The following is a 27,076-nucleotide window of genomic DNA, read 5'->3' on the forward strand; positions in this document are numbered from 1 at the left end:
ACCAAGGAAACACATTAATTCCTAAAATCTCTGAAGCGTGCACATCATTCACTAACGACAGGTAGTGCCTCTGTTGTCAGGTATATATCAGAAACACAAAAAGATTTATTAACACCTATTCGGCGTTACACTAGAGGAACATTCACGTGGACAAACTGATAAGTCAGCGGTAATGGAACACACTTTGTAGTGTGAAGAAAATGAAATCAAATTTCGTGAGACTAGCATTCTGAGTTAGGTGACACATTAACATGTGAGCTTGTATTGATGGGCAGTATAAATTTATGGAGAGAAATGGAGTTAAATAAAATAAAATATGGACACAGACTTTGCAGAAAGAGAGGAGTTCTAACAATTTATTACTTGTTGGGTTCAAATTAATGATATGAATATAATAGAGGGAAACATTCCACGTGGGAAAAATATATCTAAAAATAAAGATGCTGTTACTTACCAAACGAAAGCGTTGGTATGTTGATAGGAGACAATAAAAAACACACAAACACACACACAAATTTCAAGCTTTCGCAACCCAAGGTTGCTTCGTCAGGAAAGAGGGTTGCGAAAGCTTGAAATTTGTGTGTGTGTTCGCGTGTTTTTTATTGTCTCCTATCAACATACCAACGCTTTCGTTTGGTAACAGCATCTTTATTTTTTGATATAATTTATTACTTGTAATTGATAATGGTGTTGTCTACTGGAGACAATCGTACATGTTACTTCATGAACTGTGATGTGGTCTATACAGGTCATTACATTTCTATAAATTCAGGGCCCTCTGAGCTTTCTACATAGTTGTCAGTTTCATCTCTTAATATGTCTTCTGCAGATGGGGACTAAAAATTAGTGAATAGTTTTATGCATCAACTCTGGTCTTTCAGCTCGAAAATTTTAAAAGAAGAACTGTATAGTGTTGACACTTATTTTTCTACGTCCTCCATTGGTAAGGAAGAAAGAAGACTAAATGTGCCATATCAGATGAATGAAACTGTACACAAGTATACCAAATGCAAAAGTCTGCATGAATGCAGGTCTCTATTTCATCGACTAGAGGTGCCCGAATACAAACTTTACTACATTCGAAATTGATTGCGAACATTTTTACATCAATAACACAGCTGAGGTAAAAGTCGTCTAGACATTTCACACCATATTCTGACTATTTGCTGATGGTCTATGCCGTTGTGGTAAATGATCCCATGTCAATTATTTATATGAAACAAATGACAAGCAATACATAGTTATTCCAAAAGATGAACATAAATTAATTTTTATTTCATTCAATATAAATTGTACACAAATAAGCTACACACCATTAGAAGAAAAGGCTGTACAGCTTCAATCATCACTCCTAGAGCACTGATACTTGTGGAAAAGACCACTAGGGTGCTGACGACAGTAGAGTTGCAAAATGGCTATTGTGGAGCTCAATGTTTTCTGCATACTTGAATTAGGGATAAATGAGTCAGCAAATTCAGTGAAGGGGACAATTTTTCTTTGATTCAACATTGGACCACCAACCACAAAAAGAACATTTTTAAAATATTTTTTATCAACTTTGACAAACTAGGTGTCTCTGCAAAGAATGAAGCTGGGGCCAACTGGATGACATGGGATGAACTGAAGAAATTAAAGTATGACCACCTTATCAGTTAACTTATATATTTTGCATCATACATACATATGAGTACTACATTACAAGGAATATCTCCCTATTACTGGGTGCACCTTCTGTACAAAATATAAGTAGGTTTCCACACCGAAGGCTTTCACCATACGATTTTAAAATTTCACTTATTGTTTTAAGTTTTCCACTAAGGATGGAAGCCTATTAAAAAAGGAATTTGCAGAGTAGCATGTACCTTTCCGTACGATGTTCCGGACAGTGTTCTCCGAGAGAGAGAGAGAAAGTAGTTCTTTTGAATGAATCTGTATTATTGACCACAAATTCCACAAGGGCACACATGAACAGGGAGGGCAAATTTAGAAGTCACTCAAACACTGACCCAAACGAAGTTTGCAAACAGGCTCTGTATTTTGTCCTGGTATTTCTGCTTTCAGCTAAGAATATCCATTCTGAAAACACATTGTTACCAAAGAGTGGGGTAGCAAAGGAAATAAAACTGAAAATTAGGAATATAGACAAGTGCACAAAAATGGAAACACGAAAACCTACTATCAAAGTAAAGAAGATTAAAACTGTGTGCTAGACCGAGAATCAATCTCAGAGCTAAGTCTTTTGTTGGCAATGCTCTTACTGGCTGAACATCCAAGCCCTAAACTCAAACTGACTGAAGCTTTCAGCTCTATCATAAGTTGTTTGAGGATAAGTTAGTGATTAGAATCGTTGTCCCTGAAATTCATGAATCCAAGTTTCAGAGCCAGTTTGGCACATGCAAATCTGTCAGTCAGTTTCACGACGATGGCCACTTTGTAACGAAAATCATGATTCCATACCTGATATTGTTATTTCACGATATAAATGTCCACAGCTGCAGCTCATTATTTATTTTGTCATAACATTATTTTATGATGTGAGCTGACCTTTCATTTGATGGTTAATACATGGAAACTTATGAACACATGTAATTCTGTCATTCACTTCCATATTTTGTGATCTCTTTACAATTTTCAAGCCTGGATGATAAGCTCACAACTGGTTATGATGGAATAAATAAGTCAACTGCAGCTAGGAAAAGCATTATTTCTTGAACAGTTTCAAAATAGCCTGCATCCTGCTGCAGAGCAAGCTCTGTCTGGAAAGATGACAAGATGTTGCATTTCAGAGTCAGAGACAGTGGATATTATTTTATGGCAAAAATAGCAGCAATCCATTTCTACCTAAGATTGCAAGTGCAGCACTCTGAAGAAAGACTGTCAGCCATTAAAACTTAGTTTGCCAATTCTTTGATAACCTTGTTATAGTACAATGTTACTTTTAAAAGTGTAACTTAATTTCTGAATTGTCAACCTAAGAAAGAAGGTAGTATGTCATAACTTTTTGTACACTGAGCATTTTTTAAAAATAGTAACACACCACACATACTTAATACCTTGTTGCTTACATTGGCTCAAGGTATTATTTTTCCCGGACCAGCAGCAGAGGTCTGCAGACACAAAAATAATATTTAGATAAGTTCACCATACAACTGAAAACACACAAGACTAATAATACATCGAACAAACTACATTAAAATGAAAATATAATTTACAGTTTTGCATGAAAAATACTGTCCACTAGTCACTAAAATGGGCTTAATACTAAATGATGCTATGTGTCACATCCATACAAGCATTATCGTAAACAATAAAACAATATAATGTAAATGAATATCAGATTATCCAAAACAGAGGTAAAATTGACCCTTAAACTTGTAGAATATGCTCCTGCTACGAAGTCAAAATGTTCTGTAATGAGAAGTGCCTTTCTTTGAGGAGCACTGCTAAAATTTTTAAGAGAATCAGATAAAAAATGATTCTTATTTTTTGGTAAAACGAAGTTGTGATGCCGCACTCAATAGTTAATGATCAACCACGCAATACCCTCGCACAGCAAAGACAAATACATAAAACTTAAAATCTGAAATATTACAATGACTAAATTAAATTAGGTAACACACTGCAATATAGCACTTCTTCACTGCCATCTGATACATTGTCTGACAAACACTACCTATCACCTGGCTGCTACAAACCTTGACATGTCAATCTCCGGCATAAACCAAGCAATATAAAAAAAAAGTACTTGCCAAGCTCAGTTTTTAAACTACTTATAATTTAACACTACATTTCCTTGGTTTTCTGCAGCATGAACTTAGTCTTCTTTCTCTTCTTTGGCAGACAGGAATAATTTCTGGACACTGCAGGTCAGTTTGTCTGCAAAAATTCAGTGGAAGTGTAATATTAATGCACGTTCAAACGTTCTAAACATAAAAGCAATAGTTATGATGAACACTTATACCTAAGAGACAAGAAGCATTTAAGATAAGTGTCCAAACTTTAACACCTAGCAAGAAATGAGAGCATATTTCCTCAACAGAGTTACAGTCAATCAGGGTAAATTTGTACCACTTACCACTTTTGTTTCAAATGGCTGCTGCTGCTCCACCTACTTGCATTATTTTGTAATAAAAGTAACTGTTTTATTACCTCTGTGATGTCTAGTCAGCATTTCAGTTGCCTTTCCAACTTCCCACAAGCTCCTAGGCTTGGATTAGCCTTTAATTGTGTTGCCTATGAAAGAGTGTCCGACTATAGTGATTCAAGTTGAACAATCCCAGATTGATACAAATACCTTGATGTTTCAAAGTAAACTTACAGTACTGAACAAAGAATTTTCTTTTACTCCTTATTAACACATTACTTACTTTTGGCACAATTTAGATTTACCCAGAGCATTAGATGTAGGAAAAAAAATCTTTGGTTTTTAAGGCTGGTCTAAATTGATCCTGATGGCAAGGTACCATTGTATCGCCATTAAAATTGAAATTTTGCTCTAACAGCGCATAGTTAGTACACATCTTTTCACTTTTCCAAGCACTCAGTAATTATATATGTAAAATGTTACTATGTCTGTTCTAGTGGGTAATTTATTTTATGGCCAATATTTTCAAAAAAATTGTAGAAAGTGCTACGAAGTTACCCGGATTGACTGTACAGAACATGGTAAAAAATGGGTACTTTCTTGTGGAAGAAAGAGGCATAGGTTGGGAAAGGGCAGGTCACTCGCATCATAGGACCAGCAGGACGCACCTCCAGTAAGAGCAAGGGGGAGTCATCAGAGAGAGAGAGAGAGAGAGAGAGAGAGAGAGAGAGAGAGAGAGAGAGAGAGAGAGAGAGAGAGAGAGAGATGTCTATATATATATATATATATATATATATATATATATATAAGCACTATTCTGAAATTATACATACAAAAACAGCTGAGAAGAGGAATAAATAATGCAGTTAACAAACATGACAATTGGGAAACTTGAGGGGGGGAGTGAGTGTATGGTGATTCCAATATTTCAATAAAAACCTTGAAAGAGCTATAATATTCCTGAACTTGTATTACTGATTTGTCATGCATTATCCTTGTGCTATGACAAATGACTACAGGTGGCAGCGTAAGGAGCATCAATGCAATGATGGCCGTCCCATTGTCGACTGGTGCCACATTGGAACTGTCACTTGTTATATGTTTTTCAAGTAGTGAAGCTGTTAATCAATGGAAATGCACTGCAGGATGAAAATACAGAATGGTGTTTCATGTATGGCCCTGCACAGCAAGTGTGAGTAATGCGGAAATTCTTAGAGAGACATGACTTCTGTGTACGATGCTTTGCATCTTTGCCGGGCACACCACATAGAGGCTAACAAGAATAAGGTCGCAGTGATAGAGCTTGTGAAGGAAAACAGCCTTATTAATGTAAACAGTGTAGTCACTCTTATGGATATTGGTGTTTGTTTGACACACAAAATTGTACACAGGGTATAGAAATTTGATAAAGTTTCTGCATAATGCCTGGAAAGAACTTTACTATCATTTCCGGGTTGAAGGTAATGGATATATAGTCATAACTGTCACACGAGATGAACCCTGAGTGCACTATTGGGCAGCGAACACCACCAGAGCTCTCTGCCAAGGGGGGGGGGGGGGGGATTTCCATACTCTGACATCGGCAGGAAAAGTTGCGCTCAGTGGCTTTTGGCATGCAAAATGGGTAAGTCTGGAGCATTACACTGAAAGGAGATTACCAGTGAACAGTAATTCACCCTCAGCTCTGAAAATCACCTTCACCCTGCAATTGGGAGCAAACGACGAGGACTTCTGCAGGTGTTTTGTTGCAACGTGACAATGCTCAGCCCTATACTGCTTGTTCAACCATAACAGCAGTACAGGATATAAACTCTAAAAAAAAAAAAACAGTAATGTTACTCATCACAACTAGCGCCTAGTGACTTTCTAGGATTTGGACGGCTCACAGAAGTGCTGGGAGTCAAGTGTTTCGGAAGTGACACAGAGGAAAAAAAAATCACACTGCACAAATGGCCGCAATCAAACACTATAGAATTTAGCTCAAAAGATAGCCATGCACTTCCGTAGTAGTGGAATGCGTACATTACCCGTGAAGGGGATTATACTGAAAATGGTGTATCTGCAATTTTTCTTTGTCTGAAACACACCGAAGAGCCAAAAAAACCGCTACCCCTGCCTAACATCGTGTAGGGCCCCCGTGAGAGCATGCAAAACTGTCACAACATGATGTGACACGGACTTGATTAATATGAAGATGGTATCTGTTCTTTCGGAGATGTCCGAAACAACAGATACCATCGGTGACCCTGCAGCACTCTAGAATGAAATGATAATTAAATCAAGACCCTACACTGCCGGCAGGCGTTGGTATACATCAACGGGGACAGTTGAAAATGTGTGGCCCGACCGGGAGTCGAACCCGGGTTCTCCTGTTTACATGGCAGACGCTCCAGCCATCTGAGCCACCATGGGCACAGAGGATAACGTGACTGCAGGGGTTTATCCCTTGCACACTCCCCGTGAGACCCGCATACCCAATTTAATGTCCACACACTACATTCGTAGTGCCCCTGCCCATTACACTCATTACTCTTACAGAGTCCCGTAAGAGTTCGGGCAATACGTGTGCATCCGCACAGGAGGAGGTCAATGGCTGATTAGCCTTAACTATATGAAGATGGTATCTGTTCTTTTGGTCAGTGTAGCTAGTGAGTGCAGTGCCTTGTGGTATCCATCAGGTTGTTTTGATTCTTTGTAAAAACATTGAATATTTACATTCTGTGATCAGTGTAAAACCAAGAGTAGCTAAATAGTGTGTTTATTTGCATACATAGCTTAATAATGCATGTTGTAAGAAGCAATCTGATGTGGATACCACAAGGCAGTGCACTCACCAGTACTGCATCTAGCTACACTTGGTCCACAGTATAATGTCCTCTTAACACCTCCATCTGATGATGAGCCTGCAGTTGCCTGAAAACATGTTCACGGTTGAATAAATCGTAAAAAAGTGACCGGTTGCATATTTATTACCAGTTAAACACCAATTTAAATCACAGTCATAGTTCGTCATCCACAATGGATATACTGGAAGCTATTTTCATTCCTACACTGTCACATTCGAACACGTTCTCCTGTTGGCAAATTTCAAATTATAACTTGTGCCTTCACCTTCCGACACAGGGCAATATTTCACGTGCTTGTAGCACGACGACATAGATGGATGCGTTAGAAATAAGGTTGTTTCTTGTGTGCTGAAAATTCTTTCCTCCAGGATTTTTGCGAAGCAAAAAATTAGCAAATACAGTGAGGTAACTGTGCAGGGTAGAATAAGAATCTAATGGTTTTGATGGTTAAGATTAGTACCCTTGCAAAAAGCTATTTCGATTCTTGGTTTCTGAAGATTCCTACGTGCCCTGTGACAGGGAATTCAGCACAACTGAAGAGGGAAAAAAGCAGTGTAAGAGTATGGTTCCAGAAGAATTAACTAAAATGATTCACAATGCGATAGTCTTCAATCCCTATAAAGTAATTACAGTAAAACCTGACAACTTTTTTGATTTTTCTGCTGAAGTCGATGTGTGTTTGAGTGCGACTAATCTTGAAATAAGCACCCTCAGCTGGATTTGAGTCTCAAGAGAGATTTTCCCAGTCGTTCAGTCAACTCGAAATGTGGAAAGAATATAATATACTCAAAAGTGGTTCTCAATGAGGCAAAAAGAATGACTTATAATCCAGAATGAGATTTTCACTCTGCAGCAGAGTGTGCACTGATATGAAACTTTCCTGGCAGGTTAAAACTGTGCGCCGGACCGAGACTTGTAATCAATTATGGGCTTTCTGGATGAAAAGTATAATGCATATTACCAGGAAATTTGTGGCTAAGAAAAACGAGTTCCACAACTACGTTTATGTTTCTATTTCGACAATGTATAAACTACTAATTTACAAACCACGCTACAATTTATAGTTAAAATTCAGTTTATAATATATTGAGTGGATTTCTTCAATTTGGATGTACTTTTTTTTAATAAAGTGAGTACTAGAGTCATTTCAAATTTTCTTTCTTCTTTTCCTGAAAAATTTCATTTTTTGTACTTTCTGCCTTCCCCACATCTATGCTTCACATCTGTATCACCTGTTTTGAATTACAGCACTGACAGACAGTCTCTTACAGTAGAAACCATTTAAAAACATGGGGTAGCTCAGGAAGGAATGGAGAGACGTATCGTAGTTTCTAGACTTTAACAGCCAGAAGCCAACTGAATAAAATCATTTGCAACATCAGTGTATATTATTATAAAAAACCAGAACAACACTAAATTTTTTTTGACCTTCTCTGCAGCAGTGAGAGATGCACAAGTGGTCGGTTAAGGGTTAAGGGACTAAAGTACGAAACATCAGTCCCCGATTCGTGAGGTAGTTTATCTGGAATTAGTGATGTCTGCCAGAAACTTGGTTACATTTCGAAAGTAAGTAGGAGCTGTCTAACCGAGACATTAAAAGACTACTGATGCCAGAGCAGAGAAATTATTGAAAGAGAAATAAATATAAATAGGTCTACCAGATACGTAGATCAAAGGAGGAGGGCCTCCCAGGGCTCATCTGCTGCAAGAGGGGCAGCCGACCCCCACCGACCCGATAGAGGGCAGACACAGCTGCAGAGTAAAGAAAGCCTTCTGGGCAGGACAATTGTAACAGTAAAAGTGAGAAGGCCAAAAACGTTATGGACATCAGACAGATTGTCAATAATGAAATGTGGTGAGAGAAGTAGCCTGACGAGTAGGTGGGTGGGGCCCGGTGAGCGTCCTCTGGCACTCCACATGCAACAGGACCGACCTGGCGCGCAGGTTTAAAGCTGAGATCGCATTAATATTTCGTTATTTACAAATAACCGATTTCGAGACACTTTGCTGTCATCTGCAGGTCCTCGAGACTGTGTTATAAAGTGTATTCATTCTGAGTTGGACCACATGTCAAGCTCTGAGGTCTACCTCAAAATGAACACATTTTGTAACAAAAAAATTTGAAGACCTGAAGATAACAGGAATCTGTCAAAACTGGTCATTTGTAAATAAAGAAATATTTACGCGATTTTGTCTTCGGAAAGTTTTTACTGAGGAAGATAGGCGGAGATCTCGGCAGAGTGCCTCGAGTCACATTCCAACTGGTAATCTTATCTGAGGGCAGGTGTCAGGTGGTCAATGCCCCTCATTTGTAAAAAAAGACAAAGACAATTAGGAAATTTTTGGATAGTAACTGCATAAGTGAACAGGCATTTGCACCAACAAAACAAGAGGAAAGGTGACAAGCTATGTACTTATAATAACTTGGGATGTTGGGAAAACTAACGAATGGATTAGGTGACTGGCCCAGAATTATGACCGGAGTGGAAAGGACATGGAGGTGGATGGGATGCCAGGTTAACAGATGCTTCGAAGACCGAGGAAGTTACTTGTTGCATTTCAATAAATAAACCATGGAGATGACAAGCCATTTAGTTTAATTCGAGTGCTGATCTCAGTTTTCCTCAAATTATAATATTTACACAACTTCTAGAATTTCCTCTCTCAAATCACATTCTTGACCACACATCTGTTTTTTTCTTTTTTCTTTTTTTCTTTACTCATTAACTTCCATCTTTGCACCACTCAGCACTGGAACAGTTAACAAATTTCTTCTGAAATTTGGCACTTCAGGCAGGCATTTCATCACCATTTTACCACACACATTATCCTCTGCAACAGATTTGGCGGGAAACATAAAACTACCCGCTTCTCACTAGTCGACAGTCGTGGGCACTTCTGAGCACATTTAAGGTGTAACTCTTTCCGCATTACACGTGACGTGGGTACAAAAGACTGGTAGATATTCCGACTTACCGAGGCCACTGAGGAACCAGGCTGGCTTGTCCTGCCACACCACCCCCATGTAGTACACCGGCACACCCGTCACGGTTATCAACACGCCCATACCCACCTCGTACGGGCGCTCGTAGAACGGCACGAAGACGAGGAAAGCGCATATCAGCACAAAAGTTATGGGAATCCATAACGCCACCTGCAACACAGAGCCACATTACAATGCAAATACATCTTGTGACATACGAGAAACATTTTCATTTTTGATGACGACAGAAACAGAAGTAATGAAATAAAATTTGTGCCAAGGCCTGGACTTGAACTGAGGTCTCCTGCTTGCTATGCAGATGTGCTAACCCCTACACCACTGTGGCTACCACATCTGCACGGACTACCTTAGTCCAGTGTCCTCTTTAACACAAACTTCATTTCACATCTTCAGCCCATTTTCACCTTCTTCAGTTGTCAGTATTCCAAGGCTCTCCGATATTGGCGATAAAGTTGAGACTCTCATATTTCCAGGAAAATGTAATTCAATCAGATAAATACACTGAAGAGGCAAAGAAACTAGTACACCTATCTATGTCGAGTAGGGCCCCCGCGAGCAGGCAGAAGTGCCACAACACAATGGTGTGGACTCAACTAATGTCTGAAGTAGCGATGGGGGGAATTGACACCATGAATCCTGCAAGGATGTCCATAAATCCGTAAGAGTATAAGGGGGTGGATATCTCCTCTGAACAGCACATAGCAAGGCATCCCAGATATGCTCAATAATGTTCATGTCTAGGGAGGTTGGTGGCCAGCAGGAGTGTTTAAACCAAGAACAGTGTTCTTGGAGCCACTATGTAGCAATTATGGACGTGTGGGGTGGATATCTCCTGTCCTGCTGGAATTGCCCAAGTCTGTCAGAATGCACAATGGACGTGAATGGATACAGGTGATCAGACAGGATGCTTACATACATATCACCTGTCAGAGTCATATCTTGTCATATCAGGATGCTCATACCACTCCCAACTGCACGTGCCCCACACCGTTGCAGAGCCTCCACCAGCTTGAACTGTCCCCTGCTGACATGCAGGTTCCACAGATTTGTGAGGTTGTCTCCATACCCGTACGCGTCCATTCGCTCAATACAATCTGAAATGAGACTCATCTGAACAGGCATCATGTTTACAGTTGTCAATAGTACAATGTCGGTGTTGACAAGCCCAGGCGAAGCATAAAGCTTTGTGTCGTGCAGTCATCAAGGGTACACGAGTAGGCCTTTGGCTCCAAAAGCCCATATCGATGACGTTTCGTCAAACGGTTCACACGCTGACACTTGTTGATGGTCCAGCATTGAAATCCGCAGCAATTTGCAAAAGTGTTGCATTCCTGTCAAGTTGAACGATTCTGTTCAGTTGTCGTGGGCCCCATTCTTGCAGAATCTTTTTTTGTCTACAGTGATGTCGGAGATTTGAAGTTTTACCGGATTCCTCATATTCACGGTACACTTGTGAAATGGTCATATGGGAAAATCCCCACTTCATCATTACCTTGGAGATGCTGTGTCCCATCGCTCGTGTACTGACTATAACACCATATTCAAACTCAAGTATCTCAGATACTAGCCATTGTACGAGCAGTAACTGATCTAACAACTGTGCCAGACACTTGTTGTCTTAAATAGGTGTTGCCGACTGCATTGCCGTCTTCTTTCTGTTTACATATCTCTGTATTTGAATACGCATGCCTATACCAGTTTCTTTGTTGCTTCAGTGCAGATCACCTATGCCTGAGGTAAAGCCAGGATTTTTTTATTGTGTACAAAGCTGGAGTGCAATATTGGAGAGCCTCAGCTATACTGACTATTTAAGAAGTGGAGAATGGGCCGAAGGCATGTATTGAGGCTTATAGTAGGAAGGACATTGGATTAGGATAGGCTGAGTATTAGTGTAGCCACCATGCCACAGTTGTATAGTAGTTAGCACATCTGCCAGTTAAGCAGGAAATCTGGGTTCAAATCCCAGCCTTGTCAAAAATTTTAATTTATTACTTCTGCTTCTATAACAATTGAAGATAAAGCTGTGTCTCTTGTGTCTCCAGGAAAATGTAATTCTACTATTTTCATTTTGTCGCTCATTTCCTACACAGCTTCATTATTGCTTTTTTAATAATTTTTGTATAACTTGCAGCAGTGACAGTACACAATGCGTACGGCGTGATATGCACAAGAAGAGAGGAGGTATATACGGCTTGAAAATAACACCATTTATTCGAGTGGCAAATATATATACCCACTGAGATTTGAGTCGAGGGAATGAGCATATCTGCAGAATCTGCAGCTTTAACAGAATGACAGTACCACAACGAATAACGGGCACAGAAACTATGGACCTAAAAGTGTCACTGATGTTCAATGCAAAGTGACTAACACAATATGTAAAACTGCAATGACCAAACACTGTCCGTAGTACTACCATATTTTCCACCTAAACAAAGACAGGTGACTACATTTTAACAATTCAATGTATTTACAATAATAATATTTTAAAGTAGCCACGTAATTGTCTTTCTTTCTTTGTTTCAATGTTTAGTTAATGGGAATCTTAATAATGCAGCCTCATCTTTTTACACAAAGCAGGTCATCACAGTACCAGTACTTGTGATTTATTAACCAATTGGTCGCTGCTGCAAGAGGCAGCCATAGCATCAAGATCGTCCTTGGTTATTGTATAAAAAAAAAAAAAAATTAAAAAAGCCACTTTAAGCAAAATCGGCAACAAAAAAGTTTAGTATTTCTCAACTGCCAATGAGCAGTTCGTTATATACTGTATTAAGGCTAATGAGCAACAGCAACTGCATATATTAACATTTTACTAAACAAACAATGGAAAATCCAGGATGGACTGTAACAATATTATGAAAAGGACAGTTGCTACTCACCATATAGTGGAGAGGCTGAGTTGCAGATAGCCACAACAAAGAGACTGGCTTCAGCTGCAGGAGACCGTGGTTGTGGTTTGTGTGTGTGTGTGTGTGTGTGTGTGTGTGTGTGTGTGTGTGTGTGTGTGTGTGTGTGTGTGTGTGGGCGCACACGTGTTTTTGACGAAGGCCTCATCACACAAAAGCCTAATGTGTGACAGTCTTTTTGTTGTGCCTATCTGCAGCTCAGCATCTCTGCTACATGATGAGTAGCAACAATCCTTTTCATAATATTGTTGAAGTTAATAAATAGTGATCTGAGAAAAAAAATTATTGTAAAGGATGTAATTCAAAATTGAGTCTATTTAATGCGAGTTTTATTTACATGAATCCTAAAGCCAGAAGTTATTTGCAGCAGTCTGAAACAAAGTGAAAAATAAGTAAGATTTTCTTATGGATTAATGGAAATCATTGCATTCAGAAATTACAGCCTTAGTAGTTGTTATAATTATGAGCAGCAACTGTTTTGACTAAAGAATTGCAGAATAATTTGTTGAGGCAGAATGAGTGTTTCTGGATTGTATATTTTCTATACAGTAGCATTAGCATCAACTGAGAACAGAGGACAGAATGTATTTACAAACAATCTGAATGAACTTGCTCGAGAAGAGTCTTACGTTTTTGTCTTTCCTTTGTTTCACACAAACAAAGTCCAATGCATTTAAAACCAACTGACTCATCACAAGGAGTTCTCTACACCCTGTCTGTCAAATCCTTTTGTATACTACACTTGACTGAATTATGCCTAGTATGGGAGGTATGCACTGAAATGAGGGTGGCTACTCAAACTTAGGAGGGGGGGTGGGGGGGGGTCAAAATACCCTGGGAATTCCAAGTGTGGAGAGCAAGATGGCATCACAAGCTGTCCCTGATAAGGGGGGGAGGTTTTTTTTTTTTTTTTTTTTTTTTTTTTTTTTTTTTTTTTTTTTTTTTTTTTTTTTTTTAGGGCGCACATCTTCAATGGTCATTAGCGCCCTGACTACGTTAAGAATGCACCGCGAAGCACAAGTTTAAAACAAAAACAAAAAGGGAAAACACGATAAAAGACAGACTGACAGGCATAGGATTAAAAAACAGCATCATCAGATGTCCTTAGAGAGGTTTGTCAAATTGATAAAACGAAGAACGCGAGCAGCTGCTCGTGGGTCATCTGCTAAAATGGCATCTAGAGTACATGGCAGGCCAAGATCAAGACGCAGTGTGTTAAAATCCGGACAGGACATTAAAATGTGGTAGACCGTTAGCAATTGCCCACATGGGCAGAAACGCCGGCGCAGCCGTCAGCAGATGGCGATGGCTGAATCGGCAGTGTCCAATGCGTAACCGGGCCAAAACGACCTCCTCCCGCCGAGAAGGGCGGGAGGAGGACATCCAAGCCGCGGGAAGAGGTTTCAAGGCCCGAAGCTTGTTGTCTGTAAGTGCAGCCCAATCGGCATGCCACAGCGATAAAATGCGCCGACAAATAACCCTGCTACAATCTGATGAAGGGACACAACAAGAAGCTGTCCGAGGCTGGAGGACCGCAGCCTTGGCCGCGGCATCTGCAGCTTCGTTCCCAGGGATACCGACATGGCCAGGAACCCACATAAAGCTAACCGGAGAACCGATGTCCACCAGCTGCTGAAGAGAGCGTTGGATCTGGTGCACGAAAGGGTGAACCGGATACGGATCACTGAGGCTCTGGATGGCGCTCAGGGAATCGGAGCAGATGACATAAGCAGAATGTCGGTGGCGGCAGATGTAAAGAACAGCCTGGTAGAGGGCAAAGAGCTCAGCTGTGAAGACCGAACAATGGCCATGGAGCCGGTATTTGAAACTTTGTGCCCCGACAATAAAGGAACACCCGACCCCGTCATTGGTCTTTGAGCCATCTGTATAAATGAAGGTCATATTAATGAACTTCGAAAGAAGTTCAACAAAACGGGAGTGGTAGACCGAACCGGGGGTAACCTCTTTTGGGAGCGAGCTGAGGTCAAGGTGAACGCGGACCTGAGCCTGGAGCCAAGGTGGCGTGTGGCTCTCGCCCACTCGAAAGGTTGCAGGGAGTGAAAAATTAAGGTGTTGAAGGAGGCGACGAAAGCGAACTCCAGGGGGTAGCAGGGCAGAGACATACAACCCGTATTGACGGTCGAGAGAGTCGTCAAAAAAGGAACGATAAGACGGGTGGTCGGGCACTGACAGTAGCCGACAGGCATACCGACAAAGCAGTATATCGCGCCGGTAGGCGAGTGGCAATTCACCAGCGTCAGCATGAAGACTCTCTACGGGACTAGTATAAAACGCTCCGATCGCAAGTCGTAAACCCCGATGTTGTATGGAGTTGAGGCGGCGTAAGATGGATGGCCGTGCAGAGGAGTATACGAAGCTCCCATAATCCAGCTTGGAGCGGACGATCGACCGATATAGACGAAGTAGGATGGTTTGATCCGCTCCCCACGACATACCACTGAGAACACGGAGGACATTTAAAGAACGGGTAAAACGGGTGGCCAAATATGACACATGTGGAGACCAGCTAAGTTTCCTGTCAAATGTAAGACCTAAAAATTTTGTTGTCTCCACGATTGGGAGAGCAACGGGACCGAGTCGTAAGGACGGTGGGAGAAACTCTTTGTAGTGCCAGAAGTTAATACAGACCGTCTTCTCGGCAGAAAAACGGAAGCCATTGGCGACACTCCAGGAGTAAAGACGGTCAAGAGAACGCTGAAGACAGCGCTCCAGGACACGTGTACACTGCGCGCTGCAATAGATGGTAAAATCGTCCACGAAAAGGGAGCCTGATACATCAGCTGGGAGGCAATCCATTATTGGATTGATCGCGATGGCGAAGAGAGCGACGCTCAAAACTGAGCCCTGTGGCACCCCATTCTCCTGGTGAAAGGTGTCTGACAGGACAGAACCCACACGTACCCTGAACTGTCGATCCATTAAAAAGGAACGAATAAAAAGAGGGAGGCGACCGCGAAGACCCCATGTATGCATGGTGCGGAGAATGCCCGCCCTCCAATAGGTGTCGTAAGCCTTCTCCAAATCAAAGAACACAGCCGCGGTCGGGCGCTTCCGCAAGAAGTTATTCATAATGAAGGTCGACAAGGTAACCAGATGGTCAACAGCAGAGCGGCGCCTACGAAATCCACATTGTATATTGGTAAGTAGGCGTCGAGACTCGAGCAGCCAAACCAAACGAGAGTTAACCATTCGCTCCATCACCTTACAGACACAGCTGGTAAGCGAGATGGGTCGATAACTGGAAGGCAAGTGCTTGTCTTTCCCCGATTTAGGAATCGGGACAACAATAGACTCGTGCCAGCATGCGGGAACATGTCCCTCAGTCCAGATACGATTGTAAGTACGAAGAAGAAAACCTTTACCCGCAGGAGAAAGGTTCTTCAGCATCTGAATATGAATAGAATCAGGCCCTGGAGCGGAGGACCGTGACCGGGCAAGTGCGTTTTCGAGTTCCCGCATGGTGAATGGGGCATTATAACTTTCACGATTCGAGGAGCGGAAGTTAGGTGGCCTAGCCTCCTCTGCCTGTTTGCGGGGGAGGAAGGCAGGGTGGTAATGAGCGGAGCTCGAAACCTCTGCGAAAAAGCGGCCGAAGGCATTGGAGACATCCTCCGGGGCCACAAGGACGTCATTTGCGACCATCAAGCCAGAAACTGGTGAGTGGACCTTAGTGCCAGATAGCCGGCGCAGGCTACCCCAGACAACAGAAGGAGTAAAACTGTTGAAGGTGCTTGTGAAAGCAGCCCAGCTGGCTTTCTTGCTTTCTTTAATAATACAACGACACTGTGCACGTAATCGTTTATAAGTGATACAATTCGCCACTGTAGGGTGGTGTTTAAAGGTGCGTAAAGCACGTCGACGAGCACGTAAAGCGTCTCTACATGCTGCGGTCCACCAGGGGAACGGTACTCGACGTGGAGAAGAAGTAGGGTGAGGGATGGAATATTCAGCAGCAGTGAGAATGACTTCCGTGAGGTGAGCGACCTGACGATCGCAGCTTGTGAAGGCTTGATCCTGAATGGTCGCGCTGGAAGAGAAAAGCCCCCAGTCTGCTTTGGAGATGTTCCAACTAGATGAGCACGGGGAGGGGGTATGCTGCAGGAGATGGATAACACACGGGAAGTGGTCGCTCGAATATGTATCAGAAAGTGCATACCACTCAAACCGGCGTGCAAGTTGGGTAGTACATATAGAGAGGTCTAAATGGGAATAGGTGTGAGATGTGTCCGAAAGAAAGGTAGGGGCGCCAGTATTGTGGCAGACAAGATTGAGCTGGTTGAAAAGGTCTGCTAACAGGGAGCCCCTCGGGCAGGATGCCGGAGAGCCCCAAAGGGGATGGTGGGCATTGAAGTCTCCAGTTAACAAAAATGGGGCAGGTAGCTGAGCAATAAGCTGCATCATGTCTGCCCTGGTAACGGCAGATGACGATGGAGTGTAGACGGTACAAATGGAAAATGTAAAAGCGGGGAGAATAATGCGGATGGCAACTGCCTGCAGGCCGGTGTGCAATGTGATGGGATCGTAGTAAATATCATCCCGGACCAGCAACATAACCCCTCCATGAGACGGAATACCTACCACAGGGGGTAGGTCAAAACGCACAGAGGTGTAGTGTGCCAAGGCAATTTGATCACATGGGCGTAGCTTCGTTTCCTGGAGGGCTACGACGAGCGGACGGTGCAAGCGGAGCAGCAACTTCAAGTTCTCTCGGTTGGAGCGAATGCTGCGAATATTCCAGTGAATAAGTGCCATCGTAAGAAGAAAAGGAAGATGAAAGAAGGAGTCACCTCGAAGGCCGCTTAGGGCCTGGCTTCGAGCGAGCACTGCCGCCGCTATCAGTAGGCGGACAGTCATCATCCATTGGGTCTATAGGTTCATTGGCCATCTTGGGAAGATGGCCGGGAGGGGGAGCTTCCTCCGCCGGTGAACGGCCAGATGTTCGGCTACCAGCGGTGCGGCCAGGCGAAACGGATGACGGCCTGGGGTGGCAACCGCTGGGTGGCGCAGGAGAAGAAATGCGCCGTGGCGGAGAAGGAGAACTGTGCTTCCTATGAGCCTTCTTGGAAAGTCGTTTGGTGGAAGTACCGGTCGAAGGCTGGGAGGTCGAGGTACGTAGGAAGTCGGCACGGGACGGTTCCTTCATGAAGGCCCGTGCATCTGACTTCTGGATCTTCGTCTTAGCAGAAGCTGATGAAGGGCCTGGTCTCTGTGGGGTGATGGGAGGAAGAGGAGACGTCGACCGCGCGATCTTAGCACTGGCCGAACGGACGACCGTGGTGCTGAAGGTCAGATCGCATGTCTGGGTTGCCACCTCCCTGGTAGTCCGAGGAGAGGCGAGGACAGTACTGTATTTCCCCGCTGGGAGCAGCGTGGGCTTCCTACTAGCCAATAGCTTGCGAGCAGCCGAGGTGGACACTTTCTCTTTGACCCGAATTTCTTGGATACAGCGTTCGTCCTTATAGACAGGACAGTCGCGGGAGGATGCTGCATGGTCACCCTGACAGTTCACACAACGAGGAGACGGAGGTGGACAGTCACCCTCATGGGCATCACTGCCACAAGTGACACATTTAGCTGCATTGGAACAAGACTGTCGAGTGTGATTGAAACGCTGACACTGGTAGCAGCGCGAAGGTGTTGGGACATAGGGGCGAACAGAAATAACCTCGTAGCCCGCTTTGATGCACGATGGCAGCTTAACACTATCAAAGGTCAAGAAAAGTGTCCGGGTCGGTACAAGGTCATTGTTGACCTTTTTCATGACCCTATGGACAGCTGTCACGCCCTGCTCAGTGAGGAAAGACAATCTCCTCGTCAGTCAATCCATCGAGGGATCTAGTATAGACCACACCACGAGACGAATTCAAAGTTCGGTGAGCCTCCACCCGGACAGGGAACGTGTACAGGAGTGTGGCTCGAAGCAGTTTCTGTGCCTGAAAGGCACTCTCAGTTTCGAGTAACAAGGTACCATTACGCAACCTCGTACAAGACTTAACAGTACCAGCTATGGCATCTACGCCCTTCTGGATAACGAAAGGGTTGACAGAGGAAAAATCCTTTCCATCCTCAGATCCAGAAATGATGAGGAACTGTGGGGTAGGCAGTAGTACTTTTGTCACTGGGGGCTGGTAATGTTTCCGTTTGTGGGCAGAAGTCGAGAGAGAAGAAGAGAAATCCATTGCGGAGGAATCCCCCACGATTGCCAGCGTCTCCGATGGCGCGCTCCTTCCTTATGGGGACCCTCTCAGAGGGCACTCCCGCCTTAGGTGAACGTTTACACCTCAGGTCACACCTCCCGAGAAACAGATGGAGGGACCAATCGGCATGGTCAGAAGGTATCAGCTCAGGCAATCACCCCTCCCTGGGCCTGGCCTTTACCAGGGGGTACGTGCATGCCTTACTTGTCTACCCAAGGCGGGGAGATACGCGTTACCTCGTCACCGGCTACGCGTGCGAATGTGTGGGTCGGCCTTCAGGTGCACACAGGGAGGAAGGAAGAAGAGGAAAAGGAAGAGAGAACAGACTGACTGAAACGCCAAAGCGGAGACCAGAGAAGGCAAGGAGAAGAAGGCAAGAAGAAGAAAGCAAGGAGAAGAAGGCAAGGGAAAGAGTAAGGAAGACAGTGAGATGGAGAAGAACAAAGAAAGGAACCAACCAAAGAAGGAAGAAACGTGAAGTAAAAACCCAAAAAGAGCACAAATATAGGTCGTGGAACCGTCCGTCTCCGGACGCAGGTGCTAACTACCCCCTTGAGGGGGATGGACTCCTTTTAGTTGCCTCTTACGACAGGCAGGAAAACCTCGGTCCTATTCCAACCCCCAGACCCGCAGGGGGGAATTACTACTGTGACCTTCTCGACAGATAATCCAGTTACAGAACTGAGTCGATAATCCACAGACACACAATTCGATTAGAAGCCACTCGTGAGGAACTGTGTCGAGTATTACGAAATTCTAGAAGTATGGAATCAACCTGAGATCCTGTCGATAGCACTCATTACTTCACTTGAACTAAGAGGGAGAGTCACAGAAACAGAAGCATGATGTCAAACAGCCAAGACTGCGATTGTACAGCATTTATTCTGATACCCGATTCCAGCAATTTATGTTGCCATCTTCTGCAGTACTTTTCACTGACTCTTGATCAAATGCATATTATACCATGTCACATATTCAGTAATCTAGATTGCCCCCTAACTTGACAATGTCAAGCATAGACAGTGAAACTGTTGTATTTCATATTTTCTGAATCAATTTTGCTAAAATTCAGTTCTTTTAAAATTCAATTTTTTAAGGTTTTTCAGATAAGATGCCACCACATTTCAATATAGGATCATGCACCAACTCTACAAATTCACAGTGGAACAGAGAACAGACAGAACAGTACCACCCACCTGAGCTTCAATAGCTTGCCAGGAAACCCACTGAATGGCACAGCTTCGATGTTGTCGCTCTGCAAGATATCGAGGAATCGCAACTCCCCCATGTCCACAATGTCCCGGAGGCTCGGCAGTAGCTTTTTCAGGTCTCTCATGTGCTGAAGAACCAATGTGTGTAGAGCTGGCAGCTCTGCTATGTGAGCGATGGCAGTTCCACCCAGCCCGTTGCACCCGGAAAGCTCCAATCTGCATAACACATATGAAGCTACAAAACAGATCTCTACATATTGTAAGAGTCATCAATGTCCAGTTCAGAACAGTGGAATTCTCTAAACTCTGATAGGCAGACTGCACACCCTGTCAGTTGGTACATACCTGATGGCTGGACTAATGGAAAACAGTAGTAGTAGTAGTAGTAGTAGTAGTAGTAACAACAATTACAAAGGGCATTCAAAAAGGTTTGCACAGTCATCTCTAATTTTGTTTAGTTTTTGCAGGAGAAAAATGAAGTTTTTTGTGGACATACTTGGAACATTTAGCTATAAGTTGGTATATAAAAGTATTTTCTTTAATATAATAGGGGAAAACATTCCACGTGGGAAAAATATATCTAAAAACAAAGATGATGTGACTTACCAAACGTAAGCTCTGGCAGGTCGATAGACACACAAACAAACACAAACATACACACAAAATTCAAGCTTTCGCAACAAACTGTTGCCTCATCAGGAAAGAGGGAAGGAGAGGGAAAGACGAAAGATGAAAGGATCCTTTCGTCTTTCCCTCTCCTTCCCTCTTTCCTGATGAGGCAACAGTTTGTTGCGAAAGCTTGAATTTTGTGTGTATGTTTGTGTTTGTTTGTGTGTCTATCGACCTGCCAGCGCTTTCGTTTGGTAAGTCACATCATCTTTGTTTTTAGATATATAAAGTATTTTCTTTTATTTACAGTTGAGCCATAATGGACTGTGAAGTAGATGTCAGGTTGCAACAATGGTCGGTGATGGAGTTCCTCTTCAAGACCAACGATAACTCTGCCACATCGATTCACAGGAAGTTGCTCCCTGTTTATGGGGAGGACACAGTGGATCGTAGCAGTATCCAGTGGTGGTCGCAGAGGTTTAAAGAAGGTGATTTCTCTCTACTGGACAATCCACGATGCAGTAGACCATAGACAGCAGTGAGTGATGTGAATAAGGAGACCATTGATCAAACCATACAAAATGACAGATGTGTGACAACACAACAGCTTGCTGAAATGACTCGTTTGTCCTTGGGTAGTGTGGTATCAGTGGTACAGTCACTAGAGTACAGCAAAATCTGTGCACATTGGGTGCCTAGATTATTGACAAGAGAAATGAAAACTATGAGGAAAGATGCGTACGAGGGTCTCATGAAGACCTTTACTGAAGAGTGGAAAGTGTTTTGACGGCACCATTACCCAGAATGAAACATGGTTGTTTTTGTCTGAACCTGAGAGTAAAACCCAATCCGTGGAGTGGTGTCATCCGGGTTCCCCTCTGAAGAAGAAACCAAGACTTTCAAGAACAGCAGGCTGAAAGGTGATGGCCTTCTTCTTCTTCTTCTGGGATCAGTGTGGTGTCATTTTCATTGACTTTTTGGAGCCTGGCTCCACAATTAGCCGGGACCGTTACTGTTTCTCATTGGACAAGCTGCATCATACCATCAGTCCCCAGAATTTTACCAAAGTGCATCACAGTTGACGGAGGCTGCAATGAGTGGGCTCAAGTATAGCTAAATGTTCCAAGCATGTTCACAAAAAATTTCATTCTCCTCCTCCAAAAAATAAAAAAATAGAGACGACTATGCAAAACTTTTTGAATGCCCTTTTATATTATTATTTTTATAATAATTATTATTATTTGCAAGGCAAGTTTGTAATGATATTAGACAATCTCAGAAGCTCATTTTATAGGAGCACAATACACAACTTTACCAAACAACACAACTTACCTACACTAATGTTACACATATGATTTACAGGCTCTGGGTTTTGTTAATTACTACTAATATGTCATCCATACTAATTACATGCGTATCCCCATCAAATGCACCTGTGAATTGTGTTTTCATCTAAGTGCCATTAATTCAGTACTACACTGAGGCGACAAAAGTTGTGGGGTAATTCCTAACGTAATATCAGACCAGCTTTTACCGAGTGAGGTGGTGGACTGGTTCGCACACTGGACTCGCATTCTGGAGGACGACAGTTCAAAACCGCATCCGACCATCCCAATTTAGGTTTCCTGTGATTCCCCTAAATTGCTTCAGGCAAATGCTGGGATGCTTCCTTCGAAACGGCACAGTGAACTACCTTCCCCATCTTTCCCTAACCTGACAGGACCACTGGTGTTGCTGTTTGGTCCCCTCCCCCAAATCAACCAACCAACCAACCACCTTTTGCCCAGCATAGTGCAGCAGCTCATTGTGGCATGGACTCAAGTCACTGAAAGTCTGCAGCCGAAACACTGAGCTATGCTCCCTCTATAGTCAGCCATGTTAGCAAAAGTGTTGCCGGTGCACGATGATGTGCACGAACTGACCTTTTAATTGTGTCTCATAAATGATTGACAGGGTTCGTGTCAGGTGATCTGGGTGGCCGAACCATTCACTCAAATTGTCCAAAATGTTCTTCAAACTGATCTCTAACCACTGGGGCCCGGTGACACAGCGCACCGTCTTCTGCATAAATTCCACTGTCGTTTGGGGATGTGAAGTCCACGAATGGCTGCAACTGTCTCCAACTAGCTGAACATAACCATTTCCAGTCAATCTACATCTACGTGATTATTCTGCTATTCACAATAAAGTGCCTGGCAGAGGGTTCAATGAACCACCTTCATGCTGTCTCTCTACCATTCCACTCTCGAATGGCACGCAAGAAAAACGAGCACTTAAATTTTTCCGGGCGAGCCCTGATTTCTCTTATTTTATCATGATGATTATTTCTACCTATGTAGGTGGGTGCCAACAGAATGTTTTCGCAATCGGAGGAGAAAACTGGTGATTCAAATTTCGTGAGAAGATCCCGAAAAATGCCTTTGTTTTAATGATTACCACTCCAATTCATGTATCCTGTCTGTGACACTATCTCACCTTCGCGATAGTACAAAACGAGCTGCCCTTCTTTGTACTTTTTCGATGTCATTCGACAGTCCCACCTGATGCGGATCCCACACCACACAGCAGTACTCCAGAATAGGGCGGGCAAGTGTAGTGTAAGCAGTGTCTTTGGTAAACCTGTTGCACCTTCTAAGTGTTCTGCCAATGAATCACAGTCTTTGCTTTGCTCTACCCACAATATTATCTATGTGATCGTTCCAATTTAGGTTATTTGTAATTGTAATTCCTAAGTATTTAGTTAAATTTACAACCCCCAGATTTGTGTGACTTATCGTGTAGTCGAAATTTATCTGATTTCTTTTAGTACTCACATGAATAACTTCGCACTTTTCTTTATTCAGGGTCAATTGCCACGTTTTGCACCATACAGATATCTAAATCATTCTGCAAGTTGTTTTGATCATTTAATGACTTTACAAGATGGTAAATGACAGCATCATCTGCAAACAATCTAACGGCTACTCAGATTGTCTCCTATGTCGTTAATATAGATCAGGAACAGTAGAGGGCCTATAACACTTCCTTGGGGAATGCCGGATATTACTTGTTTTACTCGAATGAACAGTTCAGTTGGATTGGAGGACCAAACCTGTTTCAGTAAGACACGATTATGGAGCCACCACTGGCTTGCACAGTGCCTTTTTGAGAATTTGGATCCATGGCTTTTTTGTGTCTGCACCACACTCAAAACCGTACCATCAGTTTCTACCAACTGAAATCAAGACTCATCTGACCGGGCCAATGCTTTTCAGTTGTCCACATACTTGTGTCAGTCATCTGCTGTCATATCAATGATTTATGCCAAATTTTCCGCACTGTCCTAACAGATACATTCGACATACGTCCCACATTGACTTCTTTGGTTACTCCACACAGTGTCGCATGTCTGTTAGCACTGATAACTCTATGCAAATGTCGCCACCCTTGGTCATTAAGTGAAGGCCATCACTTTAGCTTTTTGAGAATGCTGCACATAGATTGTTTTCGAAAATCATAGTTGAAGAGATGGAGTTGAAATTTGGGTGGAGGTATGTTACATGACAGTCAGGACCTAGGTTGCGGAAGGCGTCAGATCGAGTTGTCGGCCAACGGCCACAGTAGGGGTTAGCGTGAGGATTCTGCCCCGATCACTTCACTGCTGGTTCCAGCTGGTGAGCATTCCACAGCTCTGGCACAGAAGGGATTGTTAATGTAGATTTTCTGTGTCCGCAGCAAGTGCTTTCCAATGGCAGCAGCACCGTCCAATTTGCATTTCGTGTTACCTTCCAGCTTTGTAGTTGACAATCACTGTCAATGAATTAGTTTCAGACAGATTGTAGTAGTATAATTAATGACGGAATTGGAGTTAATTTTCCATGCACTCTCCGGGTTTGATAGCCATATGTCATTACACACAATTTATTTAATTATACAATAACTTGGATGTAATCTAAGATCTTTAAATCAATTCATGTCCAATGCCATTCCCTTTTGGTGTAGTAAATTTATAGTTACAGTCATTTGTTATTCCAGTAGATATTTTTACCTTGTTCATATCAGTGATTTATGTTGGACTTCATGGGATTTATTTTGGACAGTTGTAATCATGACAACCTCAGCTTCACTGCTAAAGGCCACAATCACATGAGTAAACGTTCTGTTCCATATCATTCTACAGTAGCATAACTTAATGGTGGTTCTGTGCTGTAGGATATTCTGAACCAGAAGCGAGAGGCTACAGGTGGGGTAGGGAAAAGGAAGGGGATGGCCATCTTGTGTTGGTACCTGAATGGGAAGCTTCTCCTTTCGGAGAAGGCCACAGTTTCACAAGTGACTAGAATATGAAAACACAAAGTACCACTGCACGGCACTGTAAAAGGGATTACATATCATAGTGTCACTGGTAACCTGGCTTATTACAAGGGTAATTCCAAAAGTAAGGTTTCCTATTTTTTTATAAGTACATAGACCTGTTTATTTCTACAATGAACAATGAACATTTAGCAATTTTTCGACATAATCACCATTTCTGTCGATGCATTTTTGTAGACGCTGTGGCAGTTTTTGTATGGCCGTGTCATACAAGCTCACCTCCATGCTGTTCAGAAAGTTATGAACCTCATCTTTCACCTCTTCACTACCCAAGTTTCGTCACCCTAACAACTGAGTCCAGAAAGTTTTCTTGTTTGGCTGCAAGGCGGTGAGAAATGCACAGGAAGCATCAATTCGTTGCCGCATGTGGTCCTCAGCACGCGTGGCACCCATCTTGTGCACACCTTCCGGTGGTTCAATGTTTCTGATAAAATTCTGTGAGCGGTGCTTCGGGAAATCTCAGGAACCAACGTGCAGAGATCGTCCAGGGTGATCCGCTGATCTTCACGCATGCTTTGCTCAATCTTCAACACTGTCTCCTCAGAAATTTATGGTCTCCCACTCCTTTGTTCGTCATGAATTTCGGTCCGACCAGCTGCAAACTCTCTACAGCACTTAGGAACATTTTTGACATCCATGCACAACTCACCATACACTTCCGTCAATTGGCAATAGATTTCAATCGGTGCAGTGCCCTATGCATTCAAAAACCGAATAACTGTGCGCAATTTGCACTTGGCGGTAACATTCAACGGGAGCCCCATTCTCAATGACTGCCAAGCCAAGACTGAGCACCTCAGAGCGGCGTGCACATGTTTACACACAGAGCATGAAGCACTCTTCATAACAGTGTAACCAACTGCCACACAAACAGAGTTCTGTACTTATAAAAAAGTAGGAGACCTTACTTTTGGATTTACCCTCATAGTTGTGTCAATATTTGCAACGTGACATTCGTCATCGGCTGTCCCGGTAAACTCCTGTGTAGCACAATGCACTGCAGGTGGACTAGACCGACCCACTGTAGTCTAAAATTCTGGGTACCTGTTCGACAGTAAATGAATTACCAGGATGGAACGTGTATGAAGAGGGATGCAATTCACTTGCACAACTTGCCGATTGGAAGTGGGAGGCTCTGTCTTGTTCACTAAGTATTTGCTAATTGCAGACTGTGAATCTGGCTGGTCCCTCTCCTCACATACCCCAGCTGGTGACTATGCCAAAACTACTACAGAAGAAGATTATATTACATTAGTATTGGGCCCTAGCCAGAGATGTTTTGTGGCACATAAAATGGTTTGAGTTTAATGACCTGTGTACCACACTTTCAGATACTATAATTTGTTTTGACCTATCAGGGTGATCCAAGAGATGGCTCCCTACAGATTTCCTTGACTTTGAACAATGCTTGCAGACAGCACCTCACTGGGTTAATTGGTTTCACTCAAGCAATCATAGTTTAGTTTAAGATCACTACAGGGTAATCAGTCTAATTTGGTTGCTACTGCATACATCACATTTTACTACAGCCATCACGTGCATTGGGTGTTAGTGTTTCCCATGCCATGCCATGCCATGCCATGCCATGCCATGCCATGCCATGCCATTCCATTCCATATGTTACTTGGAAATAGTTGTGTTTATACTGCTTATGGGTTATGCGCACTTCTTTTTCAACCCTCCGACAGTCGCGCATGTATCTGTGAGATATATGACCTACTTTTTCTCTAATATTACCGCAATGAACAGTGGTAACGGTTTGCTGGCCCACGACATCTTGTGTCATACCTTTCTTATTGCTTCACAGGAATTTCAGTCTTATCCTGATACTGACAAGGTCAT

At 42.9% G+C, this 27,076-nt stretch overlaps 1 protein-coding gene across 1 annotated transcript in view; it reads right to left on the minus strand.

The window, feature by feature from the left end:
- Positions 1–10,062: 10,062 nt before the first annotated feature.
- LOC124552282 overlaps positions 10,063–27,076 on the minus strand; it is a 67,052-nt gene continuing 50,038 nt past the window's right edge. Inside the window, exons 5-6 of the mRNA XM_047126560.1 lie at positions 20,258–20,488; positions 10,063–10,084 (exon numbers count right to left, since the gene is read on the minus strand). Of these exons, the coding sequence (XP_046982516.1) occupies positions 10,063–10,084; positions 20,258–20,488 (253 nt within the window). The remainder of the gene's footprint in view (positions 10,085–20,257; positions 20,489–27,076) is intronic.

Source organism: Schistocerca americana, chromosome 10, assembly GCF_021461395.2.
Source record: "Schistocerca americana isolate TAMUIC-IGC-003095 chromosome 10, iqSchAmer2.1, whole genome shotgun sequence".
NCBI lineage: Eukaryota > Metazoa > Arthropoda > Insecta > Orthoptera > Acrididae > Schistocerca > Schistocerca americana.